The sequence below is a fragment of the Ictalurus punctatus genome, chromosome 11 (assembly GCF_001660625.3).
Source record: "Ictalurus punctatus breed USDA103 chromosome 11, Coco_2.0, whole genome shotgun sequence".
Classification (NCBI taxonomy): Eukaryota; Metazoa; Chordata; class Actinopteri; order Siluriformes; family Ictaluridae; genus Ictalurus; species Ictalurus punctatus.
The window spans coordinates 27,771,233-27,793,531 of NC_030426.2; the positions used below are offsets into that span (position 1 = coordinate 27,771,233).

Consider the following 22,299-nt stretch of genomic DNA (forward strand, 5'->3'; position numbering starts at 1 on the left):
TTCATCTCTTTTTAATACCAAGAAGTTATCAAGAACTCAAGAAAGTCCCCATGTTCATTCATTTATTAAATATTCAGATCAGTTCACTATCTGATATTACGTGTTGATTGTTCCATATAAGTAAATGTGTGCTGTGCAAAATTAAAGCTTAAAAGAAATTTCACAAGAACCATGCTTTATGAAAAATCACATGCTAGGTCTCAAAAGCTGGATTTTGTGCACTGACGCAGTCAGTCAACGTTTCTGACGCGCCTCTATGACGCGTGACGCTTTCATCCGGGTTCTGTGTGACGTGCACACTTTCCAACATGGCGGCGTCAGGTGAGCTGAATGTGCACTGCGGTCTGTGTGAATTTTGAAGGAAACTCGAAAAGCAATGTCTTCGACTGGAGCTTTGCTTTAGCGAGATCGATATTTACTGTCTATTCATGATAACCAGTGAGGCGTTTGTGGGGAAAAATTACCGGAAAAGAGTGTTGTACAAGCAAGCGGCGGGTTAGCCAGTCAGTTCGCTAGCTAGCTAGCAAGTCATGTGGTCTGTCTTGCTCGCGCGCTGTCGGTTGTTTTATTTAGTCTCGTCGTTGAGTCGTATGCAAACGTGTGCCGTTCTTGAGTAGTTTTCTTATAAGAATCGGCGCTGAATTGTGCAGTTTTGTGCGCAGCGAAGTGGCGTGCTAATGACGAAGTGCGTTTTCTGCGCATGCGCACAACGCTTTCAGAGGAGGGCTTTTCCACGTGTAGTGCGCAGCAGTGTCGTCGCACACGGGTTGTCACCCGCAGACGTTTTTTTATTATTTTTTTCTTATTACGATTTGTACGCAGCCTGTACAAAAAAAAAACACAACATCCCGGTGACGTTTTAAGAAACTCTAAGTATTGAATTGATATAATCTTTACTTAGACAGTTATTAACCAGCAGAGGGGTCGAGGCTGTGTCCAAGATGGCTTACAGTGTACAGACTGAACACACGCACCACTGAATACTGCACTGTTCCTCATGGCAGTAGTGTCCAGGATGTGAGAATTAACGTGTCCGCGTGTACTGACCAGCTACGTGAACTCCACACGTCTTATCAGATCATTTGTGCACCCAGTTTACATCATGATTAAAATGTCACGTAAACAAACTCACAAATAGATTAAGGGAATTAAAATGTCCATTAATCCTTTTCGAGAGTTATAGCCGTCTGATATCTGATTACTTTTCACTTTGGGAGATTCACTATGGGACCTGTACGTTTAATCTGTGTGTAAAAATGATTGTTAGTATTGACTTGCGTTCAAATTGCCCAATCATGAGCGCAGATTACAGAATGAGCTGTTTATACACTCCGTATATTTAATCTCTGTGTACATGCTCACTACGCGTAATCCGATCCAACGTTATGCAAGTGTCTTGTAAAGTAAGAACTATACATTAATCCCATCTGAATAGGGCTTTATTTTGAGACTGTCTTCTGTTTGACTAGTTGTTCATTTTAACAAGATCAATAATGCCTTTTACTCATTTACTAATGCTACCGGTAATGGGCATAATTGTTCCGGGGATAACCTCACAATAAATAAAGGCTTTGTCATGTTGTTTTTTTGTGTACGTCCTCTAAATGTTATAGTCAACGTTATTTTCATGCCTGTCCACCCGCTCCCAGTTATTTTAGATTGATTAATATCTCTAACATGCACTGCTTTGTTCTTCCCATGTTTTTGTTGCACTAGGAGAGAATGGAGACTCAAACACATGTGCGTAGACATTGAACTTTTATTCTGTTTAACAGATTATTAAAATGATCAAATCAGTTTATTCAGTTTAAGGTGTTTGTTTTATATTCTGCCTGAGCTCTGGGTTATTAATGGATTATTAGGGTGTGTTAGGGGCGGGGCGATATGACCAAAAAAAAAAACATCATGATAGTTGAAGACATTTTTGTGATGCACAAAACGTGTCACAATGTGTGCATTTACTATCAAACTGCTTGGCTAAACTGTAGTGTTGCATTCACAGTGAATGTTCTACATAAATATGATTGAAAACATCGTCAGAGTTTCACACGAGTCCTAAAAGTAGATCAAGAGAACCCAATTAATCAAATGATACTAAAATATTATACTTGGTCATTTATTTAGTGAGGAAAATATTACATATCTGTGAGGGGTAAAAGTATGTGCACCTTTGCATTCAGTATGTGGTGTGACTCCTTGTGCAGTGATAACTGCAGATAAACGTTTGGGGTAAGTGTTGATCATCTGCACATCGGCTCGGAGGAGTTTTATCCCGTTCCTCAGTACAGAACAGCTTCAGCTCTGGGGTGTTGGTGTGTTTCCTCACATGAACTGCTGCTTCAGGTTCTTCCACAACATTTCTACTGGATTAAGGTCAGGACTTTGACTCGGCCGTTCCAAAACATGAACTTTATTCTTCTTTAAGCGTTCTTTGGTAGAACGTCTCGTGTGTTTAGGATCGTTGTCTTGCTGCATGTCCCACTTTCTCTTCAGATTCAGTTCATGGACAGATGTTCTGATATTTTCCTTTAGAGTTCACTGGTATCATTCACAATTCATTGTTCCATCAATAATGAAAAGTCGTCCTGGTCCAGATGCAGCAAAACAGGTCCAAACCCTGACACTACCACCACCATGTTTCACAGATGGGAGAAGGTTCTTCTGCTGGAATGCAGTGTTTTCCTTTCTCCAAACATAACGCTTCTCATTTAAACCAAAAAGTTCTATTTTGGTCTATTCATCCGTCCGCAAAACATTTTCCATTAATCTTCTGACTCGTCCACGTGATCTTTATCAAACTGCAGAAGAGCAGCAGTGTTCTTTTTGGAGAGCAGAGACTTTCTCCTTGCAGTCCTGCCATGCACACTGTTGGTGTTCAGTGTTCTCCTGATGGTGGACTCATGAACATTAACGTTAGACAATGTGAGAGAGGACTTTAGATGGTCAGAAGTTCCTCTGTGACCTCGTGGACTATTGCACGTCCTGCTCTTGGAGAGATCTTTGTTGGTCTCCACTCCTGGGGAGGGGAACACTGGTGTTGAATTTCCTCCATTTGTACACAATCTGTCTGACTGTGGATTGGTGGAGTCCAAACATTTTGATGAGACATGCTTCTTGTTGTCACGGTAACATTGAGACTAAACCTTGCTCCAATCCAACACACAACTTTGGATCGGATTACATGCAGCCTATATTTGCTAGAATAAGAAGGAAGAAAGTAAGAGTATTTAGCCTTTGCTAACAGTCAGTTGAGTAGTACTTTAGCTAAGCGACAGTTTGCTCAGTGTAGTTAAACTTGAGTTAGGATATTGGTGAGCTTGTTTAACTGAGGAAGTTTAAAGAAATTGTGATAGTTACTACAGTTAATGGTGCAGCCCTGAATTTACCTGACCTTGTTTACTATCTTCCTAACGTCGGACATTTTCCCTTACGCTGTTAATTAGGTGTGAGACAGAACTCCATGGTCTTGAATATCGTGATACAGAATAGCGGAGAGAGGAATTTGCTGCTCGCATCGTGATATTTCTGTGTAATATTCATTATGAGTGAGTTCGACGTCCTCGTGCACACTACGTGGAGGCGGCGGCGGTGTTTGAGGTAAGATACAGAGAAGGAAGTTTGCGAGTGGGAACCGAACAGCCTCGATGCGTGCTACTTAACAGGTAGTTTCTGGAGGAATTTACCGTAAACCTGCGAGTATTCGTGCAGTCGGGTTTCTATCACGACTCTGAAACACGAGTTAAAATCAGAGCTGTGCTTGATGTGAGGCGCTCTCACGTCTAAAACCGTTCAGAAGCACTGCGTGCTGTGACGTGACCAGAAACTCGTTTCAGAGCGATGAGGAAATGTACGAAATCCTACGGCGAGTGTTTTCCTGATCTGTACGGTGAAACAGGCAAGTGTGACGCGCTCGAGCGTTCAGGTGGAGGTCAGACAGCAGGAGGAGGAGGAGCTGATGTGAGGAGAATAATTTGTTATTCATTTAGTCGTTTCAAGTCAAATCTATCGCCAAACAAACAACCTTTCCATATTAATCGCGCTGCCATGGAGCAGATTACAATAACGTTAACAAAAGGGTGAAATTACACCTTACATTATAAACCCTGATCCGCTTGTCTTACAGTACAGTGTGCCGATATTGCAGCAGTTTGATTTGTTATCATTACAGAACACACGGATTCAAATTTAATGGTTTATTTGTGTCAACGTCTGGTGAAGCCTGTACATGGATTCGTCTTGTATCTCGGCTCCAGCGTATCGGCTCGGTCCTGATCATATTGTATTTATTGAGAGAAATAAAGAACGTAAACTGTCCTTTCTTAAAAGTAAAGCCAAAAACGCACAAATATCAACGAGTTCTTGTCCATGTCGCTGTGCCATGGCTAGTATAAGGCATTTATTTATTTATTTATTTATTTGGGTGTCGCCCTCTAAAAAAAAAGAAAGGGCTCAAGTCAAATATCAGTCGGTTTTTTAGGCGTATTGGAGATATCGCACTGCTTATCTCTCTTCACCCCGCTGACTATGTTTATCTTCAAGTCCACGTGGTTTAGAGCGAGTATCGCTTTCAACGTCTAAACCCACTGACACTTACACACAGAAGAAACCACTGTGTCCTGCTGCTAATATATGAGTGAGCGATAAGCAGACTTCCTGATGTTAATAATTTCCCTACAGCAGCACGTCCTGAAGTGTTTTATTCCTCTCATACCACAGCCAGCGATTATATTAATATAATAGAGCATTAATATAAACCTGTGATTTGCAGCTGCGCTACTGTCAGAGAAAATTAATCAGCACCTTCTGATCAATCATGATCCAGAACTCGACAGCACTTTGATGTTTATAAGTAATAGGGCTTTGTTTCTGTTGAAATGGGGGTTTAAATCTTTAGGGATTGACTGTTTGGTTGGTTTTGATAACCGATAATCCATCGCTGGAACTATCTGGGTTACTATCGCTGACACATTTTGCCATTTTATTTGAAGGGGTTTTTTTTTAAATTCATTTTCTCTATTTTTATTTGTTATTCGGAGCGTTATTTTTTGGTTCAGTTAGGATGTATATATTTTATTTACTTTAACATTTATTAATGGTTAATATGTATATTGAGTGTTTGTTTTCATTCAGTATCGGTTTTAAAATCGGGTGATCAAACGGTTATCGTAAAATCCGCTATCGCTAGACCTCTAGTGATCGATCGTGGTGTTTCTTTTTCTTTCTGCAGCGAAGAAGACTAAGAAGAAGGGGAAGACTTTAACTCTGACGGACTTCCTGGCAGAGGACAGCAGTGGATCTGGAACGACTGTGTATCCCCCCGCGAAGGCCACCAGCTGGGCAGATGAGACTGAAGACCTAGAAGGAGAAGGTGAGCAAGAGTTAAAACAGGGGCTAAATGTTTTTACAACTTCTGCAGAGGTGCTAACACGGAGGGTTTGGCTGTAGCGTGTACAATTTGAGACCCATCGCTATGGCGATATCACTGAAAACTAAACAGTTGTTATGTGAATAAAACTTTCCTGCTGTCAAATCCCAGTCGCTGTAAGAAAAGGAAAGGATGCGGGATGTGGAAGCCGCTCTTGCACACAGTTTGAACCTTTTTACTTCATAGATTTGATCTATGTGAACTTTGAACTGTGAGTTCGTGAACTTCGTGGTCTAGTGAGCTGAAAACAGTGTGAGAAAACCTCTAACACACACCTCTCTGTCTCTCCGCAGTGTCCACTTCCTGGCACAACCCTGAAGATTCGTATCGTGCCCCGCCCATCGACCGCTCCATCCTGCCCACGGCTCCTCGTGCGGCCCGGGAGCCCAACGTCGACCGGTCACGTCTGCCCCGCAGCCCACCCTACACCGCCTTCCTGGGAAATCTGCCCTATGATGTCACTGAAGAGTCCATCAAACAGTTCTTCAGGGGCCTCGCGGTGAGACGGGTGTAGTCCGGTGTTTAGAATTAATATGCTTTCAGATGAATATTCATGAGCTTATAATGTCTCGTAAACCACACACACAAACAGTGAAAACTGCCACTCGGTCTTTTCTCTTCAGCAACCAGGGATTCACGTTTTTACCCTCATCCTCCAGGACACAGCCGGGCCGATATTCTGAAGCGCTCTAAATAAATAATGGCACCCTACCTAATGCCCAATAAACATTCCAGTCCAAAAACATGTTCTGTAGGCTGATTGTCTGATAGTTTTAACTTTCCTGTTACACCTTGACGTTACGTTTTCAGGTTTCACGTTACAGTCTGATGTTGCACCTTGAGGAAGCGAGTCAAACACAACTTAAAAAAGGACACACCTCACGTCATTTTAGGGAACGTTTGTGTCTGTTTTATGTTGTGTTGCAACACGCATGTAAGAGAGTAAGTGTGTAAATTTGTGGTTTGTGTGTTCTCAGATCAGTGCCGTGCGTTTGCCACGTGAACCCAGTAACCCTGAGAGACTGAAGGGCTTCGGTTACGCCGAGTTTGATGACGTCGACTCGATGCTCCGTGCGCTCACTCTCAATGAGGAGGTAGAGTTACACACGTGACTGTTATATACGTCATCGTTCAGTGCTTTACATTCAGTGTTTACTGTGTGTGTGTGTGTGTGTGTGTGTGTGTGTGTGTGTGTGTAGAACCTGGGGAACAGACGCATTCGAGTAGATATCGCAGATCAGTCCAATGATAAAGGTAAGTGAATGTGGTGGAGATAAACTCTGAGAGATTCTTGTAGACTGGTGTGTTTGTGTGTATATATTTAAATTATATATATATGTATATGTGTATGTGTGTGTGTGTGTATATATATATATATATATATATATCTATATATATACGGTATAGATGGTCAAGTCATGTTTATATATTTTCCTTAGAGAAATATCTTTAGATCTAATTTATATTGCCTTTAAAGGTGATAATAATATACACCTATTTTATTATCTGAAAATGCAGTTGTAGAAGAAACCAAACCTCACGTCTTTATTTATGTGTTTTACAGATAAACGTGTTCTGCTATCGATTTGATCGTATTTGTAAATGTAAGAGAATATTAAACCCGTTGCTAGACTTTTTTTATTCTTTAAATGAATTATAGGTCATCATCTTGAGCTAGTTTATTATTCCACTAGCAGGCAATTTGCCTGCTAGTGGAATGCAGCACGACTTTCATTTATATAAGCAATAAAATAGAAAGTAAATGATAAAAAATAAGTAAATAGTCTAAAGTTGTAAAAAAAAAAAATTGAATAAAGAAGGAAATAATAATAATAATAATGTACATATTATTGTGTGATAATAAATATCGGTACATGCTTGTCATGAGCGCTTTTGTGATTTCTTTCCTCCGCAGAGCGAGATGGAGGTTCGATGTCGGGGCGTGATCGTGGGCGTGGTGGTGGCGGTGGCGGCGATGGCGGTCCTGATAAGACGGATTCCGATTGGAGGGCTCGTCCCAGTGCGGAGCAGGATGACGGACCGCGTCGAGACAACGGTTTCGGAGAGAGTGTGTGATATATCACATGACCACAGTTTTACTCCATGTGTTTACATCTTTATCGTTTACAGACCTCTTTTCTTTCTCAGGGTCACGTGACCGGTACGAGCCCGATCGATTCAGGGATGGGCCGCGGCGCGACGATCGCTTCAGCGGCCGCGATCGCTATGACGACCGGGAGCGCTACGATGACCGAGGGGGCAGGGACTATGACCGTGGAGGTTAGTGGCTCAGCGGAAAATATTTATCATGTTTATTTGTCTCGGTGTGAGCTTTTGGTCAGCGCGTGGTCATGTGATCCGCAGGTTACGACTCCCGTGGCGGAGGAAGGCGGGCGTTCGGCAGTGGCTACAGGCGTGATTTCGACGACAAGCGAGATGGAGATCGCTTCGGAGAGGACCGCTACGAAAGACGTGACCCCGGGCGTGACGCCGGGCGTGAAGAGAGAGGTACAGGACTGTCTCTCATTCTCATATATATATATATATATATATATATATATATATATATATATATATATATATATATATATATATATATATATATATATATATATATAAATTTTACATTCTTTTTATTTATAATATAGAAAATTTTATGATTTTGTGATAAATTGACACTTCGGAGAGATCATGGGTATCATGATGGCTTTTTTGTAAACTTTTATTTATTTATTTATTTATTTATTAATAATTATAGACTGAATAGAAGCTGATAATTTGATCATTTTTTAAAATGTAATCTTAAAATTAATTAAAATTTGTAAATCTGTACAATTGGGGGTGTTTCTTAATAGATATTTTTTCCCTCCTCATCCAACCATAATATAGCGTTATAAAGATATTGTAAAGATGTAAACAAGGTTCCTACTGTAGCGTAAAATGTATTTAATTGACTTTTTAATATAAATGGAGTCGTTTCAGATCTTTTATGCTTTTTTTTTTTTCAAGCATCCAGTTAATGCGATTCCACTTATACGATCTTGTTTTAACCCCCCCCCAAGCTCCTCTTCAGAGACCCAAACTGAACCTGAAACCCCGCAGCCTCCCGAAAGAGGAGGAGCAGAGCGGAGGCTCGTCTCCTCAGGCCAACCCGAGCCGCTCTGCTTCCATATTCGGGGGCGCGAAACCCGTGGACACGGCGGCCAAGGAGAGGGAAGTGGAGGAGCGTCTGAAGAAGGAGCAGGAGCGACTGCAGAGACAGCTGGAGGAGGACAAGCCCAGACCTTCAGAGAGACGACCTCGAGACCGGTGAGGACGAGGAGGATGGAGTTAGCCATAAAGCATCTGCATAAAGACGGAGAGAATCTAGATTGAGGGGAAAATGGGGAGAAAATACGGCACAGTGAACGTTTTATCCTATGTCCTATACTATAGTTCGTGCCAGTCGTTTGTATTTGTCGCTTTACCGCGTCAGTGTTGTGCTTGGTGAGGTAACGTTAACTAGCGTTTCCGTTCTGCTGTGTGCAGGGACCCGAGCTGGCGCAGCGAGGCGACGCCCGGTGAACACGAGCGCACAGCGAGCGAGTCCACACCCTATAGAGGTAAAGTAACACGTTAACACATGCATTTGTCCGACAGTGACGCGCCTGACTGGTTTAAGTTCTTTTCGCAGTAGCCAAAAATGGCATTTTTGTCTGTTTTGGGGTACCTGTGTTCAGCATTGATTTGTTTTGTAATATCACACACCACAGTAGTGGTTAATGGCTCATATGAAAGTGGACACTTAATACTTTAAGAACTAGCAGTTATTTCAAGTATTTCTTCTTTTACCTAGCCTACCTGGGGCAATATATTCTGGAAAAAAAAAAAAATTAAATTGTTGTTTACTTTTAACACACATGTTATATCTTCACAGCAAATGTTGATATCAACTCCATTTCTGGTCTCAAAGATGCCCCAAGTACTTGTCCATGAACACCCAAAATAAAAGGACGTTATCTCTAACCACTAAAATTGTGTGTAAGGTTATCAAAACACAGGTAAAAACCTCTCCAAAATGACACACAACCTCTCCAAATGGTACCAAACATCTCCAAATGGTACCAAACATCTCCAAATGGTACCAAACATCTCCAAATGACATAAAACCTCTCTAAATGGCACAAAGCTTAAAAAAAGGCACAAAACCTTTATAAATTGCCGACTTCTAGAAATAGCAAACTTTTTTTTTTAAATGCATAAAATAACCTCTCAATATAAAAACAAATAGCAGTAGCATGAAGTCTGTTACACAATGTGTAATTTCACACACACAAAAAAAGTCTGAAACCTACTCATAAAATATAATGTTTATTAAAAATAGCACCAGAGCCCCATTAGCCAGCACTGTCGCATAATATTCTAGTCACATATAGGCATGCAGAAGGTGCTGTTTCCACCTCTGATGACATGGACGTGAGGTTGGATGTTAGGAGGCAAAAAAAACTATTTAAAAAAAGCAGAAAAATGTAAAAATTGGAACTAGAAATTGAGAACATGAATAGAAGTACAAAACATTTGAACAAGTAAAAAAAGACTGTTTGAAAATTGCTCTGAACGGTTGAGCTCACAGAGCTTGGCTGTCCTTGAGATCATGCCACTCAGTGAAACAAAGACGGTCCGGTATAATGCAGAGAGGGACATCACAAGACTGGCACTTATAAATTGTTTTGCTGTACTTCTTCCTTTGAAGGCAGAGTACACCGTGTCTCCTCCCAGCTGAGGCTTTGTCTTTCTTAGCAGAGGCAAAGACGTCCATGATGGTTACTGGGTAGCATGGCCAGCTCTCTGCAACCTGCAACACTTCGCCAACAGCTGCAGCTTCCACTGGCTCGGGGGCTCCATCCGAACTTGTGGCTTCAGCACTCCCAAAATCCACAAGCTGCTGTCACAGGACCTCTCTGAATTTATTCTGCGTGAGAGGTTTCTGCTGTCTATCTTGCGTTTGCTCTTTATGAATAATATAAATAGTCTACCACAGCTATATCAATAAAATGCAGAAAGAGTTTCCTGTACCACTTCATTGTCTTTTTTGACACAGTCAAGTATTTAATGAGAGCATCGGAGAGGTCAGCTCCCCCCATGTACTTATTGTACGCCTTCACTGCTTCAGGAACAGGGATGGCTTGTGAAGACCAAGTGCCATCTGGTTTCTTGACCCAACGCTGAACTGTGTCTCCACTATATACCTTGTGGACTGTTGAACAGACCGTGACCTCGCGTGCGTCCATGCACTTGACATACAGGAATGAACCTTTTATGTTCCATCTAATGTTCCCCCTGGTGGCTTTCTTAGGAAGAACATTGATTTTTGTCTTTGGAAAACGAATTCTGTTTTCCTGGATGGTACCACAAGCCCCATACCATTTCCTGTGAAGATCCTGAAAGAGAGTGGTACTAGTGTAAAATTTGTCTACATATATATGGTACCCTGTGCCAAGTGAGGAGGATGTCAACAGGTCCAGAACAGCATTATGGCTCAGGCCCTTTCCAGAATGGGACTGTCCTCTTCCCTGGTCCATCCATCCATCTTCTATACCGCTTTATCCTTTTCAGGGTCACGGGGAAGCCTGGAGCCTATCTCAGGGAGCATCGGGCACAAGGCGGGGTACACCGTGGACAGGGTGCCAATCCGTCGCAGGGCACACATACACGTTCACACACCCATTCATACACTACGGACACTTTGGACATGCCAATCAGCCTACCATGCATGTCTTTGGACTGGGGGAGGAAACCGGAGTACCCAGAGGAAACCCCTGCAGCACGGGGAGAACATGCAAACTCCAACTCTTCCGTGGTAGATGCTGAAATTCAAGGTGTAGCCATTCCTCGGATCGGCCAGGACAAACAATTTGAAACCCCACTTTGTGGGTTTTTCCTTCATGTATTGTTTCAGGCCAATATGAGACTTTGTGGCTACCATCCTTTCATCAATGGCCAGGTTCTGGTGAGGCTGGTGATATGCCCTGCATGCCACTAAGAGCTGCTCCATAAGGGGCTTCACACGAAAGAGACGATCGTGGCCAGTGGAGCCTTTCAGCCGGTCATTATGCTCGTCGTCTTTAACATTGCTCATATGCAGGTTCCAGAATATTGCTTCAAATCTGCAGCCTGACATGACCAAGGTGGGGAATGGGAAATTGTGGAGCTGATCCTTTCTCCATAAATCTCCAACTCTTGTTGACCTGATTAGACCACCATAAATAACTAGGCCCAGGAATTTGTGCATTTCCAGGCTAGTTGTTGAACGCCACGGTGTCTTCATGCCCTTCTGCTGCTTGTACTCTGCATACAGGTTTGTGTTGTTGCAGAGACTCATAATTGCAGCTTTATCAAAAAATAACTGGAACAGCTCAAGAGGGGTATGTGGCTGATGCCCGTCAAGCTGTACCCCAGGAGTGCGGGAAGGAGAAAAGGGATGTTGTATGGGAGACACATCATCTTCATCAATATTGTGCCACCTGTCCTGTTCCGGTTGTGTTGCAAGTGCAGGAGCACTAGCTCTCCTAATGGTAGAAATGGGTGACATACGAGTGCTGCCTCTTCTGTCTTCTGACAGGTCTGGCTGGGGGAGGGGTTGTAGTTGCTATGGAAAGCTCTAGGTGAGTGCTGGGGGAGTAGGACTCGGAAGAAGTGTGTGGAGGATCGGGAGCATTTTCTTCTTCCTTGCAATAATAATTAATCACGAAAAATACCCAACATAATTATTACATAATATTTAGTATAAAAGACAACATTTATTGTATAATTTTTGCACAAGTTGCTTATTACTACATGAAGTGCAAGACAAAACATTTTTATGCTACATGCCAAAAACCACCCCGCAGTCATGTGCCATGCCAAAAAAACCTGCCGTCATGCTACATGCAAAAAATCAGTGCCATTCTACACGTAAACGGGAATTTTGACAATACAAGAAAAAAACATAGCAAAATAGCTTACATGTCAAGAAGCGGGTCCAATCCTTGCTGGAATGCTTGCTCCTCATCTGTATCCACGCTATCTTCCTCCGAAAAACCCTCGAATTCTTCGCTAGTGTCACTCCTAAATATTCCTCCAAAACCTCTGGCAAAGCCAGGCTTTTTTGGGAATGCGCCATCGTTATAAACCGCGTGCTGAGCGAAAAACAAAGGAAACTGCTGAGAAAACTATCTGAGACCGCAAATGTAACAAAGACCAAAACACACCAAAACTCACTATCAACTTTTGGGGGAAGTCAACTAGGTGTAAATAGCCATCAAGGGTGGTTGCATAACAAACCCGTCTGGCCCTACAAGCTGATTCACCTGTCCGCGCTGACTGCCAGCATATAGACAGCTCTAGACCAATAAGTGGCGTGTAAACTGGCGAGTGCCGACGTTTACGCATTGCTATAACTCTGTCTCTGAATGGTCAATTTTAGCAATTGAGGTGTCGTTTGAAAGCTCGAATTGTCTACAATTGGTCCAGGTTTTGATTAGGTTTTTTAGAATGTATCTCAGTTCAGTTTATGGCTAATTACTAAATTCCAGAGGAGTGGGATACCAAAACACTTAATGCATTTTGAAGAGGACATTTTTGACTAAATATGGAACTTTGCATTTGTTTTCTTCAATGAAGCTGATGGACTTTATACCGACGGAAATGTGCGTGATTTATAAAACCTCGAGCGAACTGGATTTTCGTCTATGTAGGTAATGTAAGGTAGTAAACCTTTATACAATCCGATCTTGGGTTTAAATGTTATAATTTTATTGTGGCAGTTGTATACGGTGTTTTATAATCAAAAAAGCTTTAGTCGTGCTCTCCGATTTATCTCTGTACCAGTGTTTTTATGGGGAGGTGTGAATTGCTTGCCCAGCAGGGGGCTCAAACTCCACCCCTTTCCCATCCCCCTGCTCACCAGCAGTTAAGCACACAGTCATGAAACTGCACACACAGAAAGCAACAGTGTCCTGACTAATCTTACACCAGAACTGCGGTGATACAATAATTCATTTGCTTATACTAATTGAAAATGTCCGATAAGTAATTGGAATGGAACGCCATGTGTCGGGGTTTATGGGTGTGGCGCGCCTGACGGGTTTAAACAGTGGCGCGCCTGACGGGTGTGCTAAAGGATGGAAATCAGCAGATTTGGGTTGGATGTCCTAGAATAAGAGTGTATAACGTTGGGGGGGGTGAAGCGAAAGGTTATTTTGCTGTAAATTTACATTTATTTGTTTGCTTAATGTAGATGTTTTAAAGCTGCAGTTTGTAACATTTATGTGATTATTACAAGCCTAAAAATTTTCAGATATATTGCCAGAAATTATCTCCGCCCCATAATCACTGCTCAATTCTGCTACTTTTATTTAAACTGATATTTATGTATTTTTCATTGATTTAGTAATTAGGCTGTTTGTTTGCTTGTGTATTTACTTATGTTTATTATTTATTTATTTGCTTGTATGCATGTTTGGATATTTACTTCTTTTTTTCGGGGTTTCTTTGATTTCTTGCTTCTTTATTTAATTATTTACTTATTTAGTCAGTTTTGGGGCTTTTTGCTTATTTACCTGTTTGATTCCATGTTTAGTTAATTAGTTTATTTATTTGCTTGTTTATTTTTTTTTATTTTATTGATTTGGTTATTTACTTCAAAAGAAACGTTATAAGTTGTTTATATTTTGTTGCAGATCACCTCACGGACAGTAGGAGGCACTAAACATTACCTTACGCACTAGATGAGACGTTTAATGTCATCCTACATTTTTTTGTAGTAAAATCTGCAGGGTTTATTGTTGGTCTGTTTTCACTTTTGTTAACAGTTTAATACATTACCCATAATGCTGTTCAACTAGCTGCAAATAGTGACGCTTCATCAGCTTTGACATTTCAACAAATATCAACCAATGAATTAACAACAGCGGACATTTTTAGGGGGCCATGCACCAAGTGCTATCATTACATTTGGACCATTTAGCTCCGCCCACTCACATTTACAGTATAATCTTTTGCGTAATATACTAAATTAATTTAGAGGTCTAGGACCAATCCTTGGGATTTTCCCCAAATATTGTGACAAACTTGGTTGTAAAATGACCTGTCTCTATCGGAATCATTTTCAGAAACGTGTGTGTAAACAACATGGCCGCCAGGTGCTGCAGCTATCAATGCTCGCAGAGCTTTATTTACTCAAGGAGCTGTAACTCATGGTTGGTCGTGTGGATTTGCAAAAAGTCGAAAAGCACGTTCAGGAGAAGATTCTGATGACGTGTGGGGCGTGGTCATTTAAAGGAAGCGGGGTTAAATTTCAATCGATGCTTGTTGGGAACCGTAAGCCATTTTGAGCTGAAATTTGGTGTACATCATATTTGTGGTAATCTTTTTTTTTTTTGTTTTTTTTTTTTGTGCAAAACTAATAGTCGGCATTATTTATATTAAAAAATAAATTAATTAATTACATAGCCGCTGTCATGAGACTTGAACAGTATGTTTATCTGTGGCCTCTTTAGTGTTTTATCTAACTTGGAATGAACTGGCCACTGGGGGCACTGTTTGTGAAAGGTGCTTGGACCCCACTGATCATTGCTTTCTGCTATATTTTAATTCAATTCAGTTTTATTTGTGTAGCACTTTTAACAAAGGACACTGTCCCAACGCAGCTTTACAGAAATCTATGAATATTTTAGGGTTTGTTTTGGACATCGCTGATTAAATCTGATGTGTGTGTGTGTGTGTGTGTAGGTTCTAAGCATCATGAAAGTGAGCATTCAGAAAATGAAGTGGAGGAACCCACCTCTCCTGGGTCCCGCCCACCAGTCTCCCCCAGTCAAGGAGCTCTGCAACTAAAGGTGATGCCGGCTCCTCCGCCAAAGGAGAATGCCTGGGCAAAACGGGGCACAGGGGGTGGGCCTAATACTGCACCTTCATCCGCGCGCGGAAGCGCGGCTCCGAAGTCAAGCAGGTGAGAAATCGCAGTGACTGTATTTTCGCACCATTTGCTTGTTGCGTTTAACCTTTTTTTCTTTTTTCTTTTTCTCTTTCCAGCTCCTCAAATTCGGATGAACCTATATCTGAAAAAGGTTTGAGTGCCACACCCACTTAGTGCACATAAACAGAAATGCAGCTTAAATAGCAAATGCAGGCACATTATTATATTTATGTGTGTTTAGATGAGAATCAGTTGGATGGTGTACAACGGGAGAAAGGCGTGTCTCAGGGAAGAGGGGGCGGGGCAGTGAGAGGAGGAGGATGGGGTCGAGGAGTTGATCGAGCAGGGGATGGGCCTGACCAAGACAGACAACGAGAACCAACAGACAAGTGAGAACATTGACAAATCTAATGTTTGGAAAATTGCATAGTGTGTCATAAATTCCTAATGTTTTAATTTGGGGTGTTTTTTTTTTCTCTGTATATACATTTCTTTAGTTGCTTACATGCTTGCATATTTACTTTGTTTATTTATTTAATTAGATATTTGCTTGTTTGTTTATTTGCTTGTGTATTTACTTTTTTGTTATTTATTTGCTTGCATTTATTTGTTGTTGTTTTTCAGTATGAATATGTAAATATTAGGAAATTCCACATAAATTTATGTATTTCTGATCATTAGGAAAGAGAGCAGGCGAGAGCCCAGGCCCGCACCAGAGCCAAAGCCGTTCGAGGAGACTGCTGTTCCGGTGAGTCCTTTACATCCACCACCGCCTGTCCTCTACATCCACCACATCCGCCTCCGTCTGTCCTCTACATCCACCACATCCGCCTCCGTCTGTCCTCTACATCCACCACATCCGCCACCGTCTGTCCTCTACATCCACCACATCTGACACCGTCTGTCCTGCACGTCCGCCACCGTCTGTCCTGCGCGTCCCCAACGTCCACCACCGTCTGTCCTGCGCGTCCCCAACGTCCGCAACCGTCTGTCCTGCGCGTCCCCAACGTCCGCAACCGTCTGTCCTGCGCGTCCACCACCGTCTGTCCTCCGCGTCCGCCACCGTCTGTCCTGCACATCCACCACGTCCGCCACCGTCTGTCCTCCACGTCCGCCACCGTCTGTCCTGCACATCCACCACGTCCGCCACCGTCTGTCCTGCACATCCACCGCGTCCGCCACCGTCTGTCCTGCACATCCGCCGCGTCCGCCACCGTCTGTCCTGCGCATCCGCCGCGTCCGCCACCGTCTGTCCTGCGCATCCGCCGCGTCCGCCACCGTCTGTCCTGCGCATCCGCCGCGTCCGCCACCGTCTGTCCTGCGCATCCGCCGCGTCCGCCACCGTCTGTCCTGCGCATCCGCCGCGTCCGCCACCGTCTGTCCTGCGCATCCGCCGCGTCCGCCACCGTCTGTCCTGCGCATCCGCCAGCGTCTGTCCTGCGCATCCGCCAGCGTCTGTCCTGCGCATCCGCCAGCGTCTGTCCTGCGCATCCGCCAGCGTCTGTCCTGCGCATCCGCCAGCGTCTGTCCTGCGCGTCTGCCATATCCGCCAGCGTCTGTCCTGCGCGTCTGCCATATCCGCCAGCGTCTGTCCTGCGCGTCTGCCATATCCGCCAGCGTCTGTCCTGCGCGTCTGCCATATCCGCCAGCGTCTGTCCTGCGCGTCTGCCATATCCGCCAGCGTCTGTCCTGCGCGTCTGCCACATCCGCCAGCGTCTGTCCTGCGCGTCTGCCACATCCGCCAGCGTCTGTCCTGCGCGTCTGCCACATCCGCCAGCGTCTGTCCTGCGCGTCTGCCACATCCGCCAGCGTCTGTCCTGCGCGTCTGCCACATCCGCCAGCGTCTGTCCTGCGCGTCTGCCACATCCGCCAGCGTCTGTCCTGCGCGTCTGCCACATCCGCCAGCGTCTGTCCTGCGCGTCTGCCACATCCGCCAGCGTCTGTCCTGCGCGTCTGCCACATCCGCCAGCGTCTGTCCTGCGCGTCTGCCACATCCGCCAGCGTCTGTCCTGCGCGTCTGCCACATCCGCCAGCGTCTGTCCTGCGCGTCTGCCACATCCGCCAGCGTCTGTCCTGCGCGTCTGCCACATCCGCCAGCGTCTGTCCTGCGCGTCTGCCACATCCGCCAGCGTCTGTCCTGCGCATCCGCCAGCGTCTGTCCTGCGCATCTGCCATATCCGCCAGCGTCTGTCCTGCGCATCCGCCAGCGTCTGTCCTGCGCATCTGCCATATCCGCCAGCGTCTGTCTTGCGCATCTGCCATATCCGCCAGCGTCTGTCTTGCGCATCTGCCATATCCGCCAGCGTCTGTCCTGCGCATCTGCCATATCCGCCAGCGTCTGTCCTGCGCATCCGCCAGCGTCTGTCCTGCGCATCCGCCACATCTGCCACCGTCCATCCTGCACATCTGCCACCGTCCGTCCTGCGCATCTGCCACCGTCTGTCCTGCACATCCACCACGTCCGCCACCGTCTGTCCTGCACATCCACCACGTCCGCCACCGTCTGTCCTGCACATCCACCACGTCCGCCACCGTCTGTCCTGCGCATCCGCCAGCGTCTGTCCTGCGCATCCGCCAGCGTCTGTCCTGCGCATCCGCCATATCCGCCAGCGTCTGTCCTGCGCATCCGCCAGCGTCTGTCCTGCACATCCACCACGTCCGCCACCGTCTGTCCTGCGCATCCGCCAGCGTCTGTCCTGCCCATCTGCCAGCGTCTGTCCTGCGCGTCTGCCATATCCGCCAGCGTCTGTCCTGCACATCCACCACGTCCGCCACCGTCTGTCCTGCACATCCACCACGTCCGCCACCGTCTGTCCTGCACATCCACCACGTCCGCCACCGTCTGTCCTGCACATCCACCACGTCCGCCACCGTCTGTCCTGCGCATCCGCCAGCGTCTGTCCTGCGCATCCGCCATATCCGCCAGCGTCTGTCTTGCGCATCTGCCATATCCGCCAGCGTCTGTCCTGCGCATCCGCCAGCGTCTGTCCTGCGCATCCGCCACATCTGCCACCGTCCATCCTGCACATCTGCCACCGTCCGTCCTGCGCATCTGCCACCGTCTGTCCTGCACATCCACCACGTCCGCCACCGTCTGTCCTGCACATCCACCACGTCCGCCACCGTCTGTCCTGCACATCCACCACGTCCGCCACCGTCTGTCCTGCACATCCACCACGTCCGCCACCGTCTGTCCTGCACATCCACCACGTCCGCCACCGTCTGTCCTGCACATCCACCACGTCCGCCACCGTCTGTCCTGCACATCCACCACGTCCGCCACCGTCTGTCCTGCGCATCCGCCAGCGTCTGTCCTGCGCATCCGCCAGCGTCTGTCCTGCGCATCCGCCAGCGTCTGTCCTGCGCATCCGCCAGCGTCTGTCCTGCGCATCCGCCAGCGTCTGTCCTGCGCATCCGCCATATCCGCCAGCGTCTGTCCTGCGCATCCACCACGTCCGCCACCGTCTGTCCTGCACATCCACCACGTCCGCCACCGTCTGTCCTGCACATCCACCAAGTCCGCCACCGTCTGTCCTGCACATCCACCACGTCCGCCACCGTCTGTCCTGCACATCCACCACGTCCGCCACCGTCTGTCCTGCACATCCACCAAGTCCGCCACCGTCTGTCCTGCACATCCACCACGTCCGCCACCGTCTGTCCTGCGCATCCGCCAGCGTCTGTCCTGCGCATCCGCCAGCGTCTGTCCTGCACATCCACCACGTCCGCCACCATCTGTCCTGCACATCCACCACGTCCGCCACCGTCTGTCCTGCACATCCACCACGTCCGCCAGCGTCTGTCCTGCGCATCCGCCAGCGTCTGTCCTGCGCATCCGCCAGCGTCTGTCCTGCGCATCCGCCAGCGTCTGTCCTGCGCATCCGCCAGCGTCTGTCCTGCGCATCTGCCATATCCGCCAGCGTCTGTCCTGCGCGTCTGCCATATCCGCCAGCGTCTGTCCTGCGCGTCTGCCATATCCGCCAGCGTCTGTCCTGCGCGTCTGCCATATCCGCCAGCGTCTGTCCTGCGCGTCTGCCATATCCGCCAGCGTCTGTCCTGCGCGTCTGCCATATCCGCCAGCGTCTGTCCTGCGCGTCTGCCATATCCGCCAGCGTCTGTCCTGCGCGTCTGCCATATCCGCCAGCGTCTGTCCTGCGCGTCTGCCATAGACGCTGGCGGATGTCCTGCGCGTCTGCCATATCCGCCGGCGGATGTCCTGCGCGTCTGCCATATCCGCCGGCGGATGTCCTGCGCGTCTGCCATATCCGCCAGCGTCTGTCCTGCGCGTCTGCCATATCCGCCAGCGTCTGTCCTGCGCATCCGCCAGCGTCTGTCCTGCGCATCTGCCATATCCGCCAGCGTCTGTCCTGCGCATCTCCCATATCCGCCAGCGTCTGTCCTGCGCATCCGCCAGCGTCTGTCCTGCGCATCCGCCACATCTGCCACCGTCTGTCCTGCGCATCTGCCACCATCTGTCCTGCACATCCACCACGTCCGCCACCGTCTGTCCTGCACATCCACCACGTCCGCCACCGTCTGTCCTGCACATCCACCACGTCCGCCAGCGTCTGTCCTGCGCATCCGCCAGCGTCTGTCCTGCGCATCCGCCAGCGTCTGTCCTGCGCATCCGCCAGCGTCTGTCCTGCGCATCCGCCAGCGTCTGTCCTGCGCATCCACCACATCCGCCACCGTCTGTCCTGCGCATCTGCCGCCGTCTGTCATGCGCATCCACCAGCGTCTGTCCTGCGCATCCGCCACATCTGCCACCGTCTGTCCTGCACATCTGTCACCGTCTGTCCTGCGCATCTGCCACCATCTGTCCTGCACATCCACCACGTCCGTCACCGTCTGTCCTGCACATCCACCACGTCCGCCACCGTCTGTCCTGCACATCCACCACGTCCGCCACCGTCTGTCCTGCGCATCCGCCACATCCGCCACCGTCTGTCCTGCGCATCTGCCGCCGTCTGTCCTGCGCATCCGCCAGCGTCTGTCCTGCCCATCTGCCACATCCGCCAGCGTCTGTCCTGCGCATCCGCCAGCGTCTGTCCTGCGCATCCGCCAGCGTCTGTCCTGCGCATCCGCCAGCGTCTGTCCTGCGCATCCGCCAGCGTCTGTCCTGCGCATCCGCCAGCGCCTGTCCTGCGCATCCGCCAGCGCCTGTCCTGCGCATCCGCCATATCCGCCAGCGCCTGTCCTGCGCATCCGCCAGCGCCTGTCCTGCGCATCCGCCATATCCGCCAGCGCCTGTCCTGCGCATCCGCCATATCCGCCAGCGTCTGTCCTGCGCGTCCGCCAGCGTCTGTCCTGCGCGTCCGCCAGCGTCTGTCCTGCGCGTCCGCCACCGTCTGTCCTGCGCGTCCGCCAGCGTCTGTCCTGCGCGTCCGCCACCGTCTGTCCTGCGCGTCCGCCACCGTCTGTCCTGCGCGTCCGCCACCGTCTGTCCTGCGCATCCGCCGCGTCCGCCACCGTCTGTCCTGCGCATCCGCCGCGTCCGCCACCGTCTGTCCTGCGCATCCGCCGCGTCCGCCACCGTCTGTCCTGCGCATCCGCCGCGTCCGCCACCGTCTGTCCTGCGCATCCGCCGCGTCCGCCACCGTCTGTCCTGCGCATCCGCCGCGTCCGCCACCGTCTGTCCTGCGCATCCGCCGCGTCCGCCACCGTCTGTCCTGCGCATCCGCCGCGTCCGCCACCGTCTGTCCTGCACATCCACCACGTCCGCCCCCGTCGGTCCTGCGTGTCCGCCCCCGTCGGTCCTGCGTGTCCGCCACCGTCTGTCCTCAGTGTCCGCCACCGTCTGTCCTCCGCATCCGCCACGTCTGTCCTGCACATCCACCACATCCGCCACTGTCTGTCCTCCGCATCCACCACGTCCGCCACCGTCTGTCCTCCGCATCCACCACGTCCGCCACCGTCTGTCCTCCGCATCCACCGCGTCCGCCACCGTCTATCCTCCGCATCCGCCAGCGTCTGTCCTGCGCATCCGCCAGCGTCTGTCCTGCGCATCCGCCAGCGTCTGTCCTGCGCATCCGCCAGCGTCTGTCCTGCGCATCTGCCACCGTCTGTCCTGCCCATCCGCCGCATCCGCCACCGTCTGTCCTGCACATCCACCACATCCGCCACCGTCTACATTTAAAAAATTGATTTAAGAAATTATTCCTGTTGTATATTATATACTCATCAGTTCTTGTTTTTTCTTAGTTGCTTGAATGTGTTTTCTTTTTTTTTAATAATTCTCCCCTCAGAAATTCAGCTCAGCCAGTAAATATGCTGCGCTGCTGATGGACGGTGAGCAGGTAGAGGACGAAGGTGCTGAGGATTAAACAAGAAGAAAGAAAAGAAGAGTAAACACACAAATGTGGATAATACTGAATAATAAAAAAAAATCAAATACTTGCTGAGACTTTGGATCTACCGGTTTCTGCAGTGAAGGTGGTGATAGACTGAGGAGAACCGTCGCATGGGTTCTCAGAGCTGTTCTTTAATGTTTATTGAAATTTTCTAAAAGGTAATCCAAAATTTGACTAGTTTTAATTAGTAACAGTAAAGAACAGCGTATAAACGTATATAAGCTCGTACATGCATTTAGGGATTTAAAAATGAGTAATTTGCAAGTTGTTGTTGTTATAAATAAATTCGAAAAGTATGTATAAAAAAAAAAAAAGAGGAGTCGTTTGTGCATTTATTCATTGTTCTGTGTTGTGTTCTGGACTTGCGTCGTTCATTTCATACGTTTTGTGTCCAGTTGCATTCACGCTTGAGAGCGGTTAGCATTAGATCCAGGTGATCGGATCGTAAGTACAGATCTGCCCTACGTACAGATCTGAACCGGATCCAATGTGTGATCCAATCAATCAAAACACCTTCGGACGTGGTCTGGGGCCAGATAACCTTTGTACTGTCAAAGCAAACGAGTCCTGGTGCATCCAGGACGGCG

The 22,299-nt window shown here is 47.7% G+C and overlaps 1 protein-coding gene across 2 annotated transcripts; it reads left to right on the plus strand.

Moving 5' to 3' along the window:
• Positions 1 to 228: 228 nt before the first annotated feature.
• Positions 229 to 21,758, plus strand: eif4bb (eukaryotic translation initiation factor 4Bb). Of its 2 annotated transcripts, none has more exons than XM_047158727.2 (15): positions 229 to 321; positions 5,228 to 5,368; positions 5,719 to 5,924; positions 6,403 to 6,519; positions 6,625 to 6,679; positions 7,341 to 7,481; positions 7,574 to 7,705; positions 7,790 to 7,933; positions 8,488 to 8,734; positions 8,954 to 9,027; positions 15,176 to 15,395; positions 15,479 to 15,513; positions 15,604 to 15,751; positions 16,044 to 16,110; positions 21,608 to 21,758. In XM_047158727.2, the coding sequence occupies exons 1-15, from the start codon at positions 309 to 311 to the stop codon at positions 21,683 to 21,685; spliced, it is 1,818 nt and encodes a 605-aa protein (XP_047014683.1). In that variant the 5' UTR covers positions 229 to 308; the 3' UTR covers positions 21,686 to 21,758. The 2 variants fall into 2 exon arrangements, with proteins under 2 accessions (XP_047014683.1, XP_017335983.1); XM_017480494.3 differs by having other exon boundaries at positions 231 to 321; positions 7,341 to 7,493.
• The last annotated feature ends 541 nt before the right edge of the window (positions 21,759 to 22,299 follow it).